The sequence below is a fragment of the Salvelinus fontinalis genome, chromosome 2 (genome assembly GCF_029448725.1).
Source record: "Salvelinus fontinalis isolate EN_2023a chromosome 2, ASM2944872v1, whole genome shotgun sequence".
Taxonomy (NCBI): domain Eukaryota; kingdom Metazoa; phylum Chordata; class Actinopteri; order Salmoniformes; family Salmonidae; genus Salvelinus; species Salvelinus fontinalis.
In genome coordinates, this window is record NC_074666.1 from 51,393,995 (window position 1) to 51,414,388 (window position 20,394).

At 42.5% G+C, this 20,394-nt stretch overlaps 2 protein-coding genes across 3 annotated transcripts in view; one reads left to right on the top strand and one right to left on the bottom strand.

The window, feature by feature from the left end:
* LOC129820771 (protein Jade-1-like) overlaps positions 1-10,685 on the bottom strand; it is a 152,092-nt gene extending 141,407 nt beyond the window's left edge. Inside the window, exon 1 of one of the 2 annotated variants that reach the window (XM_055877726.1) lies at positions 9,695-10,685. In XM_055877726.1, coding sequence (XP_055733701.1) covers positions 9,695-9,787 — 93 coding nt within the window. In that variant the 5' untranslated portion in view covers positions 9,788-10,685. The remainder of the gene's footprint in view (positions 1-9,694) is intronic. The other variant, XM_055877736.1, reaches the window with a different exon arrangement.
* A 7,850-nt stretch (positions 10,686-18,535) lies between these two features.
* LOC129820796 (CDKN2AIP N-terminal-like protein) lies at positions 18,536-19,524 on the top strand. The gene is made up of 3 exons (XM_055877770.1): positions 18,536-18,810; positions 18,945-19,047; positions 19,226-19,524. Exons 1-3 carry the CDS (start codon positions 18,599-18,601, stop codon positions 19,232-19,234), a joined length of 324 nt encoding a protein of 107 aa, XP_055733745.1. The 5' UTR covers positions 18,536-18,598; the 3' UTR covers positions 19,235-19,524.
* Positions 19,525-20,394: the final 870 nt, after the last annotated feature.

The window sequence follows — 20,394 nt, forward strand, 5'->3', positions numbered from 1 at the left end:
CCTTTTCCTCCCCAATTTCGTGGTATCCAATTGGTAGTTACAGTCTTGTCTCGTCGCTGCAACTCCCATACGGAAGAGGCCAAGGTCAAGAGCCGTGCGTCCTCTGAAACACAACCCAGCCAAGCCACACTGCTTCTTGACACAACGCCCACTTAACCCGGAAGCCAGCCGCACCAATGTGTCGGAGGGAACACCGCACACCTGGCGACCATCTAGTCAAATGGCTACCCAGTCTATTTGCATCTCCACACCACTGCCACTCTCTGTTGTCATCTGTGCATAGTCACTTTAATAACTCTACCTACAAGTACATACTACCTCAACTCACCGGTGCCCCCGCACATTGACTCTGTACAGGCACCCCCCTGTATATATTGTTATTTTTTTACTGCTGCTCTTTAAATTACATCTCTTATTTTTGTCCGTTTTATTTTTATTTTTTTACTGCACTGTTGGTTAGGGGCTCGTTAGAAAGCATTTCACTGTTGTATTCGGCGCATGTGTCTAATAAAATGTGATTTGACCGTGTCAGCGTGCATTGCGCCCGGCCCTCCACGGGAGTCGATAGCGTGCGATGGGACAGGAACATCCCTGCCGGCCAAACCCTCCCCTAACCTGGACGGCGCTGCGCCAAATGTGCGCCGCCCCATGGGTCTCCCGGTCGCGGCCGGCTGCGACAGAGCCTGGACTCGAACCAGGTTCTCTAGTGGCACAGCAAACACTGCGAGGCAGAATCAAGTTTTGTTATTTTTTGTTTTCATAAGCATTTATGTCCGCTTCTTCTCATGTTGTCTTTTTGGTCTCGTCTCCTTCGCTCCTTCTGCTGCGATTGTGCACCTTCCCATTTTCTCTCTCTCACACCCCCCGAACGAAGATGACACGCGGTTTCAACTTATTTGTATTTGAGATTTTGTCCAACGAAATCGATCATACGGACACCGAAAGACAAACATTATTTTACTGTAATAGAGAAGTTAGCCTTTTTATGTCTCAACTCCTCAAACTGCGTGCAGAACAGACACTACTTAAAACAGGAGTATCAACGAACCTTCACTCTGGAAAATGTGTGCTCAGTTTGTTGCGTGCAGCACTGCTGTACAGCTAGCTACATTTTAGCCAAAGACTGTTCATACTAGCTATCTAGGCTGTGTTTTATAAAAGTGCAATAAGCATGAAACAATTACATAAAGGAATTTCCAACTAATTCTCATTCTGAGAAATAAGGTAGCCCAAGTGACTTCAACATCTGAACAAATTGAACAGGCTAACATGCTGTTCAAACAGTTGGAGAAAGATAGAAGGGTCAATTCATAACAGTTCAAAATGTTCTACCTTGTTAGCTAGCGAATACATACACACGACACACACTTGAAATATAAAAATTTGCTGGTTACTCACTAGCATGTGGGCTTGTGCTTAAAAGATTGTTCATGAGACCGGTGTTTTATCGCTATTGAGACACAGCCGTGTGTAGTTAGCTTCTTCATCAAACCTCTAAATCCATCTTTGTTGCTCATTTTGCTTGCTGCCTGCTCCCTAGGGTGCATTTGGTCTGTGGCCCTTCCAGGGCTACATTGTGTGGCATAGTCGTAGGCTACTCTCCCATGAGGATTCTGCTGCTGTTTCAAATGGCACCCTAATCCCTATTTAGTGCACTAATTTTGACCCTAGCCAATAGGATGCCATGTTGGGACACAACCGTACCCTCACTGAATGACCTCAGCAGCGACCCCAGGGGACCAGCCCAACATATGAACAACAAAAATATCATGGATTTCCTTTAACATCACCTTCACGGCTCTGGTCCAGCCACAGGTATTAAGACAATATTTATTGATGCTGCTGCATTGTGGGGAAAAAATAAAATAATAATAAGTAAAAAGAGGTGGAAGCGGGAAGGGGGGGGGGGGCCAGGACCAAATCATTTTCTACAGTCTCCCTCTCTCTCTCTCTTGAAAGTGCTGACAAACAATGAAAGGGACCTGAGTGCCAAAACCAGGGAAGAGAGAGAGGAGGGCTGTTGCAGGAGGAAAATAGGAGATTAATCCCCCTGCTTTCACCTCCCCTGCCATCAGGAGTTCATTAGCCCCAGTGAGGGATGGAGGAGTGCACATTGCCCTTCACTCACACTAACACGGGCCCAGCTACTGCCCTGTTTATCTTCCTCCTCCCACCACCACCCTGTTTACCCCCCCTACCCCTCATTTACAACAGGGGCCCAAGCAAGCATATGTCTGCATGTCCAACCATTTAAGTTTCCTGGCTGGACACTTGTGTTACCTTGAGGTGAATAAAGTTAAAACCTAGGGGACCGATTGTTGTTTATCGTTTCCTTTCATTCCTAAATTGTGGCCTTGACCATTTGTTGCCATCAGAGAATAAACGCTGCTTTTTGGATGTTTATCCTTGTAAAGGGTTGGTGTTGTGTTTATTATTAGCGGACAGCAGTAAATACAGATACCAACCCAAAGCTTTTTAAAGACGACTTGCTTTACAGAGGCTACTGACTGGTGTAATCAGGCACTGCCGGCAGGCATAAAAATGGACCGTTTTTCAAGCCTTTTCATGTGCCGGGAAACTAGAGATGCTGGGTAATCTACCTGGCTTTGATGCAAGGTGAAAAGGGCAGGGGGAAAAAGACAGCCACGTGACAACCACCTACTGTATCACCATCAGTAAAGCCTCCGATTACCTTCTTGAACAGGCTGGGGACTTGCGTTCCCAACGGCATCAATTTATATCGCACTACTTTTTTTTCTCTTTTTTTTTTTTTATGAAGGGCCCATAGGGCTCTGGTCAAAAGTAGTGCACTATGTAGGGAGTAAGGTACCATTTGGGACAGATCCAGTAGTTTGACAAGTATCATTTGTTCAGTACCACTGACTGCCACAGGAGCTAGGCTTTATTATTTCCCTTATTCAGAAGGATAGTGTCAAAGAAAGCATGAAAAGCTGTTATTCCAAAAAAAGCCTTTTGAAATGTGTTGCATGTATGTTTGTTTAGCCTGTGTGTTTTGTGTTCCAATCCTGCCTCACAGCCGAGGGGAGAAAATACAAAAAAAATAAACTACATTTTCCATTCCTCCTGCATCATACTCTGCTCCGCAATTATATTTCAATAACAATTCGTGAGTCACCGGGCCGGGTGAAAGACATTCATCTCCTGGCGTTTCCAGAGATTTCATCCGCCCTCTGCCCACTGAACAGCAGGCTCCCACTGAGACCTTGACAGGCTCAGTTAATGAGCATCCATTCCAGGCCACAGCAGGGCCATCCGCAGCAGTGAACACACACACACACACACACAGAGAGACATGAAAGCACACACACACACACAAACATTCTTACATAAACATGATGCATGCACACGCTTACACACAAACAAGCACAAACATGCAAGTACATGGTCACACACGCACAGGCTACAACACACACACACACACACACCGCTACACATGTAAGGAGATAAACTGCCAGGGACGATGAAATGAGCTCAAGCCAACAACCATTCCTATTCATGAGAATGCCTTACCAAGAGAGAAAAAAACATTCAAAATAGGGACTAATTCGAGGTAAAAAGGAGTTGGAGCACCCCACAAAAATAAAGGTTAACAGCTGACTGACGTTGACGTCACGCTGATGTCAGTTTGTCGTGGAAACGTCAGTCACCTGTTCGCATCGGATACAATGGATTAGCGTTGGACAGGTAACCGAAAGGTTGCAAGATCGAATCCCCAAGCTGACATGGTAAAAATCAGTCGTTCTGCCCCTGAACAAGGCAGTTAACCCACTGTTCCTAGGCCTACATTGAAAATAAGAATTTGTTCTTGGGGTACCCCCCCTTCTCAATTTCCGCCTAAAGACATACCCTAATCGAACTGCCTGTAGCTCAGGCCCAGAAGCAAGGATATGCATATTCTTGGTATCATTTGAAAGGAAACACTCTGAATTTGTGGAAATGTGAATTGAATGTAGATGAATATAACACAATAGATCTGGTAGAAGAAAATACAAGGAAATAAACATACGTTTCCTGTTTTTTATTGTTGCTGCATCATCTTTCAAATGACCAAGAACAGCCAAACATACAGATAGGATGCTGTGGATGATTTGAATGAAGAACATAAGATGGCAACAATAGCTGAGCAAAGTTTTTTAGACAGATAACTTCAAAAATGAGCGAGCTACATGACATTGAGCATGAAGTCACCCAGGTGTCCCACACAAATGTACCCAAGTGGCCGAATTGGTACAATGATACATTTTGAAGGAAATAACTATATACAAAATACATATATGCTATTCTAACACCCCCCCCCCCAAAAAAAAATGTTTTTTTTTTTTAATGATTTTTATATTATATATATATATATATATATATATATATATATATATATATATATATATATATATATATATTATATCTTTCTGCGGTAAAGCAGAGGCTTACTGAACAGGTGGTGCAGGTAATGGGGCATTTCCTGTGACAAAGGGCACAACGACATCTCCCTACTGTGCCCTTTTTGCCCTGAGGCACATTCATGCCTGCAGAAATGAATCTGGGCAGGTGAACACCACTGGTTGGAGCAGAAGGTGCTGCAGTGGCTTGCTGTAGCTAGCAAGCTCCTGGATGAGCAGCTCCCTGAAGGCTAGCTGTGAGATGGGGGGCTGCCTCTATCAATTTCCTCTATACTTTGGGTTAAATCTGTATACCTAGACTTTGTTTTAGCTTTTCCTGATTTATTCGCCATAATTTAAATATATAAACTTGTTGAAAATGCTATTGAATATGTACTGCTATGCGTAACACTCGTGGCTCCGTCAAGTAGGAATTGCAATGGCGAAGGAACCTCTTTTACGCCAAGGGTTTACGACGAAGGCTGGTCTTCAAACGTATAACCATTACATATTGCAGTTTACCTCAGCTCATTGGCTATCTTCCAAGCTAGATTTCAAGATGATCAGTGGTCATTGGGCCAAAATACAGTCAATCAACGATAGACCGGTCCTACCATTGGTGCGCAATGAGGTCATTGATTGGGGTCTTCAAATCGGTTTGTTTCGGTCAATACGTCTCGGGAAAAGAGCCATCGTGTATGGTTGTGTTAGTAACAACCAGAGGATTGCAATGAAACCAACCATGACTGGATAAACATTTGTTTAGTGTGTGTAATTACCACAAACGCTTTGTCCAAAGTTGAATGAGACGGAAATCACGACGCAACCGGTTTACAAATGTTTCGTGTTAGGCTATAAAAATTGATTTTATCAAACAAAACGAACATTCACTGTGTAGTTAGGACACTTGGCATTGCCACCAGAGGAAGATCTTCAATGGTAAGCGATTTATTCTATTGTTATTTCTGACTTTCTGACTAATGCTTGGTTGGAAAATGCTAGTAAAACTTGTGTGTGTGGGGCGCCGTCCTCAGAAAATCGCATGTTTGCTTTTGCAGTAAACCTTTTTGAAATCTGACACAGCGGCTGGATTAATAAGACGTTCATCTTTTAAAATGATGTAAGATACATGTATTTACAAGAATGTTTAATACAACGAATGGTGTATTTAAAATGTTAGCTCTCTGCAGTTTCACCGGATGTTGGCCTGGTGGGACGTTAACTTCTCTAGGGTAGGTGAGATGCTAACTGACTTGCCTAGTTAAATAAAGGTTAAAAAAAAAATTAAAAAGGGAGCATAAATAAATCACTTCCTCTTCCTTTGCTGAAGCGCGAATGCCCACCTGAACTCTTAACCTTCCTATTCCTTTCCCCCTGCGTGGATGTCATCTCCCTCCCTTGACACCTAGCAGCAACACACACACACACTGCTTGGGGAGGTTACTGGGGCGAGTATGTGTGTACAATTGGAGATGTTAAAATGACATGAGCAGCAGTCAGTGACTCCATTCATGAACCCCCCGTGGAGTAGCTGCTAATACCATACTGCAGATCATGGGAGGTCCTTGCCCCCTTTTTTCAACCAGTCAGAGAGTGCTACTAACACACACACACGCAGATTAGGAGCCCGCCCACACACGCACCTACCAGGAACATAGATTACCAACACACATGTACACACTCACCCCGAGCGACCCCCACCCCCCCTCTCCATGTAATCAACTATGTTTTTCTAGGTAAGAGTATCTAACCGAGAGAGGAGAGAGAGATGCACTTCCTAACGTCCTGCCAAATGTATGACCATATTAGACACGTACACAATATACACACACACAAAAGTATGTGGACACCCCTTATAAATTAGTGGATTCGGCTATTTCAACCACACCTGTTGCTGACAAGTGTATACAAATCGAGCACACAGCCGTGCAAACTCCATAGACAAACATTGGCAGTAGAATGGCCATACTGAAGAGCTCAATGACTATCAGCATGGCACAGTCATAGGATGCCACTTCTCTAACAAGTCAGTTCGTCAAATTTCTTCCCCGCTAGAGCTGCCCCGGTCAACTGTAAGTACGAAGTGGAAACGTCTAGGAGCAGCAACGGCTCAGCCGCAAAGTGGTAGGCCACACAAGTGCACAGAACTAGACCGCCGAGTGCTGAAGCGCATAAAAAAAATAATCTGTCCTCGGTGGCAAAACTCACTACCAAGTTCCAAACTGCCACTGGAAGCAACATCAGCACAAAAACAGTTCGCTGGGAGCTTAATGAAATAGGTTTCCATGGCCAAGCAGTCGCACACAGGCCTAAGATCACCATGCGCAAAGCCAAGCGTAGGCTGGAGTGGTGTAAAACTCGCCACCATTGGACTCTGGAGCAGTGGAAACGCGTTCTCTGGAGTGATGAATCACGCTTCACCATCTGGCAGTCCGATGGATGTGGGTTCAAATCTGGGTTTGGCGGCTGCCAGGAGAATGCTACCTGCTCCAATGCATAATGCCAACTGTAAAGTCTGGTGGAGAAGGAATATGGTCTAGGGCTGTTTTTCATGGTTCGGGCTAGTCCCCTAAGTTCCAGTGAAGGGAAATCGTAACACCTCGATCACACCGACTGCATCACTGCATTTTGGTACACCAGAAGTACATTAATTTCCAATGGAAATCTGCGTTTGCTTTGCAGCATTGCGTTGCAGAGGCAGTTGCAGTGCGTTCTGTGTGGTGCATACGTTGGATTTATCGAACATATGAGTAGACGGTTTGACAGAAATCAGAGCAGAAAGTGAATGTTGAACTTTTGTTGCACACATTTTTATTCATTTAACTTGGCAAGTCAGTTAAGAACTTCTTATTTACAATTGACGGCCTAGGAACAGTGGGTTAACTGCCTTGTTCAGGGGCAGAACGACAGATTTTGACCTTGTCAGCTGGGGGATTTGATCTAGCAACCTTTCGGTTACTGGGCCAACGCTCTAACCACTAGGTTACCGGCTACATATCCAGATGATGCTGCGTACTATTTTGCGCAATGACTGTCGGTGTGATCAAGGCGTAGCACTACAGCATACAATGGCATTCTAGACGATTCTGTGCTTCCAACTTTGTGTAAACAGTTTGGGGAAGACCCTTTCCTGTTTCAGCATGACAATGCCCCTGTGCACAAAGCGAGGTCCATACAGAAATGGTTTTTCAAGATCGATGTGGAAGAACTTGACTGGCCTGCACAGAGCCCTGACCTCAACCCCATCGAACACCTTTGGGATGAATTAGAACGCTGACTGCGAGCCAGGCCTAATCGCCCAACATTAGTACGACCTAACGAATGCTTGTGGCTGAATGGAAGCAATTTTCCAATATCTAGTGGAAAGATTTCCCAGAAGAGTGGAGGCTGTTATAGCGGAAATGGGGGTGGAACAACTCCATATTAAATACCCATGATTTAAAATGAGATGTTCGACAAGCAGGTGTCCACATACTTTTGGTCATGTAGTGTATTTCCCTCAGATTACATAGACCCACAAAGAATTCGAAACACAAATCAAATTTTGATAAACTCATATCTATTACCACAGTGTGCCATCACAGCAGCAAGATGTGTGACATGTTGCCACAAGAAATGAGCAACCAGTGAAGCACAAACACCATTGTAAATACAACCTATATTTATCAGTTTATTTATTTCCCCTTTAGTACTTCAACTATTTGCACATTGTTACAACACTGTACATAGCCATAATATAATATTTGAAATGTCTATTACTTTGAAACTTGTGAGTGTAATGTTTACTGTTCATTTCAGTTTTGTTTATTATCTATTTCAATTGCTTTGGCAATGTAAACATGCTTCCCCATGCCAATAAAGCCATTTGAATTGAAATTCAATTGAGAGAGAGCTCTTATGCCCCCACACCATGACTCATCTCCTGCTTCATTGGGGGGGGGGGGGGGGGGGGGGGGGGGGGGGGGGGGGGGTAGAGCTGTCACAACTGGGTCCCTACATGAATCAGACTTAATTGATTGAAGGAAGGGACCAGTTCAATTACATTTGTGCAATAAGACGAGCAGGATGGATTGCACAGTCTACTATTCTAAATCACTGGAGGTAATGGATTGTAAGAAATGTTTACTTCTTTGTTTGTTATTAAAGAGGGCCATAATACATAAAAATAACATTTGAATGTACTCGAGGTTATGTGCTGTAATGTAAACTTCACATACATTGGCACCCTCCCATAATAAACCAAAACCCCTCTCCCAATAAGAACTGAAAATATAAATGTGAGCCCCCCAAAACTGTCAAAGATATCAGCGCGTGGCACTTACGAGAGTCTCAATGTGTAATTCAAAACACTGGAAATATCTTGATCGCAAATATATCTGATTATGAACATCAAGTTCTCGTTTCTTAAAATGGGAACATCAAGATGCTGCTCTGTCCCTCTACTCGCCATGCGCAGCACCAACACCAGGCCCACCCCCTGATCTATGAGCACAGAGTTTCTGAAGGTAAACAATAGCCACTCCCCCTACAGTTAGAACTGCACAGTGAGAGCCAGGGAGGGGAGAGGAGAGTTAACAAGCTTGTTCTAATTCTTAGATAGGTGCGTGCTTAGCCTTCCGAAATACACACTCCACTTCTTGGGAACGCAATTGGCATTCACGTGCGATGTCAAACCCACAAGCGAGCGACACTGGATGGCAACAGTAACTTTAGACAAATCCAGTTTTATAGCGCAATCGTTATCAAAATTCTGCTCATTTGATATTTTTAACGGGCAGATAATATCCGATCACTCGTCATTAGCCCAGCATGTGCATTTTCAGCGCCATATGTTGGCGAGACGCGGTCCCTCCTCGCGACACACATACACACTTGCACGACTCTTGCATAAGTTCTCAATAATTTCTTCGAATTCAACAAAATAATTAATTAGCCATTTGTTTCACTGAAGCATGTTATGCAAGAGCACCTCAGGAAAATCCCGCTACCAAAATTATTTCATAACAGAGGTGAACATAGCTATGACCGCCCGCCTGTAAATAATACTCGCTGCGTAGTTGGCGTTGCTAACATTGCTTGTGAACTGGGACCTGACATTTTCATATTTTAGAAAATAAGAAGTTGCAGTTGAATGATCTTCTCGTGTTAACTATTTGTCTGGCTATCACAACCATCTGACCCACATGCACTAACGTTACACATTTCACTACCAGCTCTGGAAGTGTGCTTATCCCCCTGTGCTAACGTTACATGCTACTACTGTACTTCTTGGGGGAAGAAACCAAAATCTAACCTACCTTTTTACCTTGATTGCAGTCAGCTTCCGATGGCGAAAACGTCCTCGACTCTGGACGATGAGAAATCACGAAATCATTTGAAGTTAACCACATGTAGTGACAGTGAATTTCACGGTGGTCAATTTCCAGTGCAACTACCCTAGCTAGTTAGCTAGTTAACGTTAGCCCACCGACTATCCACGTTGGTGACAGGACGTGCCTGCGAGGCTGTGGTGACAGCACGTCGATCAGATGCTCTCCCAAGAGAGTCAAAATAAAAAGTAGCAATTTACAAATTTAATCCATTATAAAGTCTATCCGGCAGCATAACATTATTCAACAAAACTGCGATGGCCGCCTTCGCAGTTCTCAGCTAAATACAGTTAATGTAGCTAACTGTTAGCTACCTTTAGCAGACTTTAGGAGTATCATCCGTAAATCCAAATTGTCTAACGGCTTGCAAGATAGCCTCGAGCTGCAGCCAGCAAGTCAGTTCTAATGTAAGCTAAAGCTATGCCGGGTACAGCACGGTAAGCTAACAAATATAATTTTCAAAGCCATGTCGCATTTGAAAATAGTCCAATGTGATATCCCCCAGATCCCGATTTGTCACGTGAGTGTGTTTTCAGATCCAGTAGGAAAAGAATATGCTTCATTTTCAGGGAATGAAATGTTGCAAGCTAGTTTCGAGACGTTCTGCCGAAAAAACATCGCCTGCCCATTCGCTTCCCCTCTTGCCCGCTCATGTTCTCCCTCTTGTGCGAGGGTTCTGCAACCTCACAACAAAATAAGCTCATACTTTAAACTCTTTTGGCGCCATATTAATGACGTACTTTAAATTTGCCGTTACTGAAAGCCGATTCAAATATCTTTACGATGGGTTAATTTCGCAAAACGGGCTAAAACCTGAAATAGAAATCAAATGGAATTATATTCTTCACCTATCACTCGTTTGAAAGTGAAAGCCACCGTTTAGTGTAAGCGGTTTGTTTAGTCGGGTAATATCTGCTCAATAATTGGCCATTTACCGAGAAAAAACTTGGCTATTCATATTTCCTTTCATAATAAGAAAGACATTGAAGAAACATGGAAATAACGTTAGGCTTACTTTCAAACGTTAGCCTATTCAATCCACTCCAAGCCATGCTGTTAGTTCACACAGACAAGTGATATCAATTCCACAGCATTTACTACTTTCTATTAGGAGTGATCTGTATTTTGTCGGATTTCCACCAATCTAGGTTGAAGCTAAAAAAGGGAAATTGTACAATTCCCATGCAGAAGCGTTCGAAAATAAACAAATTAATTGGACCTGGGCCGGAGCGAAATTGAATGGAAGTGAATACCATTACAGAAAGTTCGACATCAAACGCTCTGCATGGAATTATTGGATTGTTTTAACCTTAGTATATTTTACAGCTAGTCTCCGGTGAGGGTTACTGTGTATCTGGTAGTAATCGCACGCACCTTCATGTTATTGCGCGTGGCCACCCAGCCAATGATGCATGGCAGTATTTTTTTTCTATATCAATGATTGTTGCAGTGTTTCTGACATCATATATTTGCACCCTTGGCACGCATTTCTAAAAAAATTAATAATAATAAACAAGAAAATACAAGCGGTGCAGGCCTTTCTTTACCCATCTCACATAACCGCGGGTGAGGGAACAGGTATTTTTGAAATAAATATATTTTTTCACATAAGTAGTGCACTGGGCATTTAATAGTCCTGTATTAGTGTACCAATTACCCCCCCCCAAGTGAAATGAAAGACACACTAGCGTTTTCTGGCACAGATTCAAATGTGCTGTAGCAGCCTGCCAGCACCACAGGTGGGTTAAGTCCCTTGAGAAAACATACAATGCCACTTCATGGGTATTTGATTGTACTGACTGTTAATTTACTGTCTGCTGGACTCATCGTTTATTTAGCAGAAAATTCAGCCATGCTGCAACATATATCATGTCTGCCCCAAGTGGCAGACTATTCCCTATATACACTTTAAAGGGAATATGGTGCCAAATGGGATGCAACCCTCCTCTCATTAGAAGGGCCTGTGGTTAGTGTAAGTTGTGGTTCTCTTTCATTCAAGGTACAGTATGTCCTTTCGGTTTGATTGTGGCATCCAATAGGCTTTTGATCAGGCCAGGCCAGGGCATCCAAATGTCAGCTACCGTCATCAATGCCACTGTATCTCATGATGGATAATATTACAACAAACTGCTTGTCGAGACTGTAGAATTGGTGCTGATTCTGATAGTTCAGAGGTTATTTTAGGGCCGCCTGACAAATCTGGGAGAATGACAGACTGAAACGCCTGCAGAAAGAAAGACAGATCCTCAAATTTGTTTCATTATGGTCTGGACTAATAGAATTATCTAGGCCATCCGTTGATTTTTTGCATTACAGCCCTTTCATACTTTAAATCCCTATAGAGATCATCAGCACAGCAGAATTGTATAATGATATGGCACAGCCTAAAAAAAAACAGTGATTTAAAAGGGTGCAATGTTTTAAACCGAGGTATGAAGATGTAATCATTGTCTCCTGAGTCAGAAGCCGATGATTGAGATCTACTATCTCCATCTCTATTCAATTCAAGTCATCATTTGTTTTCCTGTACTTCTCTCATACTTGTCCCATTTGCGAGGCATTGACCTTCTCAGGCTGCGTCCCAAATGGCTCCCTATTCCCTATATGCTGCACTACTTTTGACCAGGGCCCATGTGATATTGGAGTGGGGGTAATACTTCTTCCTTGGCTCATTCCCAGCATGCTGCTGAAAAGGCTACCTGTTGTCTCCATGTCTCCCAATTACAGTTTTCTCTTGACTAAGCATACATTAGATGACTCATCAAAAATATGTGTTGCCAAGCCTCTTGGAACAGTGTATTATTTCAGCATCATTGTGTATTTTATGCTGAGTGAAGAGGTGTGCTATGTGGCTATAAACAGAATGGGGATCAAATGGGGACTTATATGGGTTGTAAGCTGCCCATATTTAACAATCAAGATTGCAGATATTTTTGATGGAGATTGAGATAGGAATGTGTGCACCTCATTGTATTTTAACCACTGGGATTCCCCCTTCTAATGAGTGCACACACACCTACAAGCAGAAGTGGCAGAGGAGCGCCTTACGGTCGGATGCCGAGCAGTTGCCATACCAGGTGGTGATGGAACCGGTCAGGATGCCCTCGATGGTGCAGCTGTAGAACTTTTTGAGTATCTGGGGACCCATACCAAATCCAATACCAAGTCTCCTGAGGGGGAAAAGGCATTGTCATGCCCTCTTCATGACTTTCTTGATGTGTTTGGACCACGATAGTTTGTTGGTGATGTGGACACCAAGGAACTTGAAAATCTTAACCCAATCCACTACAGCCCCGTTGATGTGAATGGGGGCGTGTTCGGCCCTCCTTTTCCTGTAGTCCACGATCATCTCCTTTGTCTTGCTCACATTGAGGGAGAGGTTGTTGTCATGGCACCACACTGCCAGGTCTCTGACCTCCCTATAGGTTGTCTCATCGTTGTCAGTGATCATGGTGTTGGAGTCGTGCTTGGCCACGCAATCGTGTGTGAACAGTGAGTACAGGAGGGGACTAAGCACGCACCCATGAGGGGCCCCCGTGTTGAGGATCAACGTGGCAGATGTGTTGTTGCCTACCCTTACCACCTGAGGGTGGCCCGTCAGGAAGTCCAGGATCCAGTTGAAGAGGGAGTTGTTTAGTCCCAGGGTCCTTAGCTTCGAGATGAGCTTTCTGGGCACTATGGTGTTGAACGCTGAGCTGTAGTCAATGAACAGCATTCTCACATAGGTTCCTTTTGTCCAGGTGGGAAAGGGCAGTGTGGAGTGTTATTGAGATTGCGTCATCTGTGGATCTGTTGGGGTGGAATGCGAATTGGAGTGGGTCTAGGGTTTCCAGGATGATGGTGTTGATATGAGCCATGACCAGCCTTTCAAAGCACTTCATGGCTACCAACGTGAGTGCTACGGGGTGGTAGACATTTAGGCAGGTTACCTTCACTTTCTTGGGCACAAGGACTATGGTGGTCTGCTTGAAACATGTTTACATGTTTATGTATTACAGACTCGGTCAGGGAGAGGTTGAAAATGTCAGTGAAGACACTTGCCAGTTGGTCCGCGCATGCTCTGAGTACACGTCCTGGTAATCCGCCTGGCCCCAGCGGCCTTGTGAATGTTGACCTGTTTAAACGTCTTGTTCCCGTCGGCTACGGAGAGCGTGATCACGGAGAATAACCAAAAACGACCAATTAATATCAAATATTTGACACTGTGAAGGGGAGACTTCTCAAGATGTCAAGTGAAGTGACACCCTCCTCATAACAAATGAAGGGGAAGGCCTACCTACATGTTCTATTACACTTTTGCCTTCATCCCTTGTCTTGTTCCATTCATACCTGTCAGGATGCTGTCCCAACCTGTTCATGTAGACAGAGTGAGGTAGGGTGGTCTCCCTCAGAACTGACGGGATTGTAAAGTATTTCTCTCTGATCTTGTTCCTGGCATGTCTGTAAGGGGGCCCTGGTCACATGAAGAGGCAGCCAAGGATGTGTCAGTATGTTCTTGGATGGTTTCCATTCATTGCTGCCTTTGAAAAAAAAGGCCTTTATTTATTTTGGCTTGTAGCCTGGTAGTAAACCTGTAACCTGAGTTTGGGGTTGGGAAGATATCATCATTTATTTTTGATATGTCACAATGTTCATTTATAAAGGCTTTCTTTCTCTAAGGTCAAGTGACAAAATAGAACATAGGTTCTTACTGTATCTGATGTTTTTTGGCAAATGGGTAAAGGAGTGATGTATGAGTGATACTGTATATAGGTCACAGACTCGCAGTCCAAACAAAATGCTTTAGGTGGCATAAATTGTCATACCAGGTACACCCCCCCCCCCCCCCTACATATTTATTTAACTTTTAATTTTGCTCTATACTCCAGCATTTTGGATTTTAGATCAATTATTGTATATGAGGCGACAGTACAGAATTTCAGCCTTTTATTTTAGGGTATTTTCATACATATCTGTTTTACTGTTTAGAAATTAAAGCACTTTATGTATCTAGTCCCCCCCCCCCCCCCCCCCAGAGTCATGTCTTCAGTGTAAAACTAAGAATGACTCAATAATCCATGCTTTCTGGGAATGCTATGAATTAGAATAGGTCACACAATTCTTATGTGTCCCCCTAACCCACAAGTATCTTCTTAATTGCATTGCAGAGTTGAATTGGATAAATCTGTTGAAATAGAGTGGGAACAGCTGAAGCTGTGTTTGAACCAACAACTTGGCAAAGTCAGGGCAAGGGTGTTACATCATGTGCTTAAAAGGTCCATATTTATTAGCAGAGGCTACAGGGTGGCAGGTGCACATAAAGCAAGGTATATTTGTACACAAAGTAGGGAGTCAATTTAATGATTTCCAAAAAATCATCCAGTACCAGTCAATAGTAGTGCAGACATTTTGCAAATATTGTTCTCTGTTCGGTCACAGGATGGCGCTGTAATAAATACTGGTACCACAGAGTTTCTAAAGCCAGAGGCGCAACATCGCGAAACTTCCGGGGACGCTTGCGAAACAGACTAAACGGGGTTTGGGGTTTGAGAAGTCAATGAGAGAAGTGACAAATTCTTCCTTAGTTGTTAATTTCCTCGAAATCTAAAGGCGCAACCTAGTTTCGAGGGAAAAAGTATTTAAATATGTTATTACTCCAACCTCGTAAGTGACAAGTGACACATTTTCATTTTCGTAAAAAAACGACTTTATATCGAAGGAGTGCCTTTGATTTGACAGTTTACACATGCGCAGTTTGGTGCGAGACGACCGTTAGACCCGAGGACGTGTTCTACGCATTTTTTATTTATTTTTATTTTATTTCACCTTTATTTAACCAGGTAGGCAAATTGAGAACACGTTCTCATTTACAATTGCGACCTGGCCAAGATAAAGCAAAGCAGTTCGACACATACAACAACACATAGTTACACATGGAGTAAAACAAACATACAGTCAATAATACAGTGAAAATAAGTCTATATACAATATGAGCAAGTGAGGTGAGATAAGGGAGGTGAAGGCAAACAAAATATATATATAAATAAATAAATAAAATATAAAAAGGCCATGGTGGCGAAGTAAATACAATATAGCAAGTAAAAAAAATAACACTGGAATGGTTGGTTTGCAGTGGAAGAAGGTGCAAAGTAGAGATAGAAATAATGGGGTGCAAAGGAGCAAAATAAATAAATACAGTAGGTAAAGAGGTAGTTGTTTGGGCTAAATTATAGATGGGCTATGTACAGGTGCAGTAATCTATGAGCTGCTCTGACAGCTGGTGCTTAAAGCTAGTGAGGGAGATAAGTGTTTCCAGTTTCAGAGATTTTTGTAGTTCGTTCCAGTCATTGGCAGCAGAGAACTGGAAGGAGAGGCGGCCAAAGGAAGAATTGGTTTTGGGGGTGACCAGAGAGATATACCTGCTGGAGCGCGTGCTACGGGTGGGCGTTGCTATGGTGACCAGTGAGCTGAGATAAGGGGGGACTTTACCTAGAAGGGTCTTGTAGATGACCTGGAGCCAGTGGGTTTGGCGACGAGTGTGAAGCGAGGGCCAGCCAACGAGAGCGTACAGGTCGCAGTGGTGGGTAGTATATGGGGCTTTGGTGACAAAACGGATGGCACTGTGATAGACTGCATCCAATTTATTGAGTAGGGTATTGGAGGCTATTTTGTAAATGACATCACCGAAGTCGAGGATTGGTAGGATGGTCAGTTTTACAAGGGTATGTTTGGCAGCATGAGTGAAGGATGCTTTGTTGCGGAATAGGAAGCCGATTCTAGAGTGAGTTTTGAGTTTTGCTAACCAACGTCGCCATGACATCGCCTACAAGTGTGGTCAAGGATATCTATTATCACGAGAGGTGGGCTTTTCTGCTGTTCTTCTGAGGGTCAGTATGAGGTTGTACTGAGTCTCACCTGATTTGAGAAGTTTGATGTGTCTCTTCGGAACATGGCACCCCTCAAGAGGGTAATATCTGGCGTTTCGTGGGAAGTCGATGTTGCAGAGATTAAAAATATTCCTGGAACAAGTGTTTGCAGAAGGGAGAAGCTGAGATGTTCAACCTGTGGAAAAGATCATAGCATGTGTTTTAAAAGTGATGAAAATGTGACATGTTGCAATTGTGGTTGGAACCATGAAGCCATATGTTTGGGAATGTTAAAGGGGATGAGGGTTCGAATTGTGCTCCTGAAGAGTCAAATTGTGGTGGATAGGCCTTCACTGAAGGCTTCAGGGGTTGCCATTCAACACAGGACCCAGATATGTTAAAGGTTAAGAAGGTGGTCTTTATAGCTATGGTGATGAATGGCACTGTCAAGGTGGGGAATAGATATACTTATGGATGTGGCGGAACGGCTCCTGGGACTGAAAGACTTCTCGGTGGAGTTGCATGGGAGATTGTCACAAGCCGTACCACCCTCTCAGGTCGTAGAGCCTGAGAAGGGAGATATGGAGATTTGAAGGAAGGAAAAGGCGGGAGGTTTTGGTTTTATCAATGTGTTTTTTTTATAGTTTTATTTTGGGTGGATTAAGTTAGTTTTCCCTATAACGTATTGGTTTTATTTGTACCTTGTTTTTTTCAACCCCGTCCAGTTGGTGGCGGTAATACACGTTTTTTGGGTTGTAATCTGCCATAAAACCCATAGAAGAAGGGGATTTCTATTGGAGACGTAGTTTTTAAAAATGTTGAAATATATATATTTTTATTAATAACAAATCAAACAGAAAATACATAAGGGAACACAAGTATATATAGATTTATTGGAGACTTAGTTTTAGCCGATCTACAAGCAGGCTTTGACGTGCTGGGCATTGCTGTATAAACACAACTTTTCACCTCATAAATGTTTTATATGGAATAATGGGTCGATATTCGATAGAAACAAGATGTTATTTTACCGTAACTGGTTCTTGAAAAACATTATCCTTGTCAGCCAATTAGTTAGTATTAGTGGGAATCTATTTACACGGAGAGAATTTATGGAAAAATACAACTTTGAGGTTTCAAGCAAGGAATATGACACTGTTATAAAAGCTATACCTAGTGGGATAAAATATTTACTTCAGAATAATGCATATGGAACATATGTAACATCTCATATGTAACATCTCCTATTGCAAGCGATATTTAGGTGAATGGCATAGGTTTACTAGATAATTAAATTCAATAATTGTTTAATAAGGTATACTTTCTACAGAAATTCTATATATATATATAAATGCTATATTTTCTTAGGCTTCATCATTTGATGTGAACTGGAGCCATGCTTGGCTCACTTCACACAAGCTATGCTGACCAATATATACCTGATGTTACAAGTGAATGAATCTATTGAACACTTATTGTGTAATTGTTTACATAGTGAGGTGTTCTGGAATTATGTAAAAAATATATCTTGGCAACAAAATGCATACCACCATTGAAATTTTGAAAGTTTGACATATTAGTTCACTACACTGATTCCACAATTGAACTCCAGTATGTCATAAATCTATTTATTTTATTAGGAAACATTCTCATACACAAACGAACATTTATGAAGAAAAAGGCCTATACATTTTTTTTATTTAATCTGATTTGGAAAACTATTTAGAATCATTAAAACGTATACAAAACAAAATGTAAAAAAAAAAAATAATAATCGCTACATGTCTATATTATTTCTCTGTGTAATCCCTCTGGCTGTTCTGGTTTTTGTGTTTTGCATGTTACTGTTTAATAATAATAAAAAATAAAAACAAGTTTTAGCTGATCTTCATACTGTACTGTCTTTGCTGGGACTTTCGCACGAGCTTCCTGCCTTCCTCTCTGCAAGACGCATTTTGTAATACGGAAGCGTGGGTTACTAGTCGAAATGGCTGAGATGGAAATCGAGGAATTCATTGAACAAAACAGGCATTTGGCCACGCTTGTAGATACATATCGTGGCATCTCAGAGAGTGAAAAACACTGGAAGGCCAGGAGGGAATTCCTATTTAGAAATATAAACGACTTTGAAGACCCACACATTGACCAGCTGCTAGCATTGTCCATGGTATGGGCCAACAACGTGTTTCTTGGCTGTCGGTGAGTAAACAATAATACACTTCACGTGCATTGACTACCGGTACTTGAGTTGTTATTGAGCTAAAATGCCTTCTAGCATACCATCATATAACTAATGTATGGCATGCAACTTCTGTTTCTGCATGCTCTCTCAGATACAGTCCAGACCTCCTGGAGAAAATGAAGGAAATGGCTGAAGGAATTGTGGTGGAGGATGCCCCTGTTTTCAAAACCAGAGATGAGATAATGAAAAACCAGGTAAATTCTATTTCATACCAAAATAATTTCTCATCTTTTTGTCTTGTCTTAGACTAGTCCTTCCAACATATCACTTTCTCCTATCCGCTTCATTCAGGTAAGTGATCACAGACACAGAGGCAAGGTAACACTGTTAGGACACACCACAATAACCATTCTCTCTCGCCCTCTCCTTCAGAAACGATGATTGGAGGACCTGGTCTGTTATGGATTGATTACCGTACTGTCCAACTTTCCTTTTTCCAGATGCATATGATTTTTAAATGTTGTTTTCTTACATGCAAGCTTATTGTTTTTTAATTAGGTATTACAACAAACGTAACATAAGCAATAACTTTTGAAACATTTTATACATTAAAATAATTGTAGTTGATTGGCCTGCTTCAATATCTGATGTACTTGACAATGGCCATTATCTGAATACCATGGGTGAGAACATGTTGCAAGAATAAAGATTGTAAGGCCAGAAATATGCCATATGATGAGTTACGATTTTTACATAATCTCCTGAGAGCCGTGTACCTCCCATTCAAATCAAGGGAGGGGTACAGAAAAGGGCTTTCCACGTGGTCTTCACACATTCCTCAGTTCTCCCTAATTATCCCAGAGTGAACTATCCTTGATTCCATGCCTTTCCTCCTCAGAAACTCAGATCTTCTGCTCCAATGTGCTTTCTGAAGTCTATGCTGGTATATGGCCCTGGTGCTTGCTCACTGAGCAGTAAGGGAAACACTGCCCCTGCCTGCCAGGGATGATCCAGACCAGTCTGCTCTACTACTAAAATATAAACGCAACATGTAAAGTGTTGGTCCCATGTTTTATGAGCTGAAATAGAAAATCCCAGAAATGTTCCATACGCACAAACCGCTTATTTCTCTCAAACTTGTTTGCATCCCTGTTAGTGAACATTTCTCCTTTGCCAAGATAATTCATCCACCTAACAGGTGTGGCATATCAAGAAGCTGATTAAACAACATGATCATTATATAGGTGCATCTTGTGCTGGGGACAATAAAAGGCCAAAATGTGCAGTTTTGTCACACAATGCCACAGATGTCTCAAGTTTTGAGGGAGTGTGCAAATTGACATGCTGACTGCAGGAATGTCCACCAGAGCTGTTACCTGAGAATGTCCACCAGAGCTGTTACCTGAGAGTTGAATGTTAATTTCTCTACCATAAGCTGCCTCCAATGTCGTTTTAGATCATTTGGCAGTATGTCCAACCAGCCTCACAACCGCAGACCATGTGTAAACATGCCAGCCCAGGACCTCCACATCCAGCTTCTTCACCTGCAAGATCGTCTGAGACTAGCCACCCGGACAGCTGATGAAACTGTGGGTTTGCAC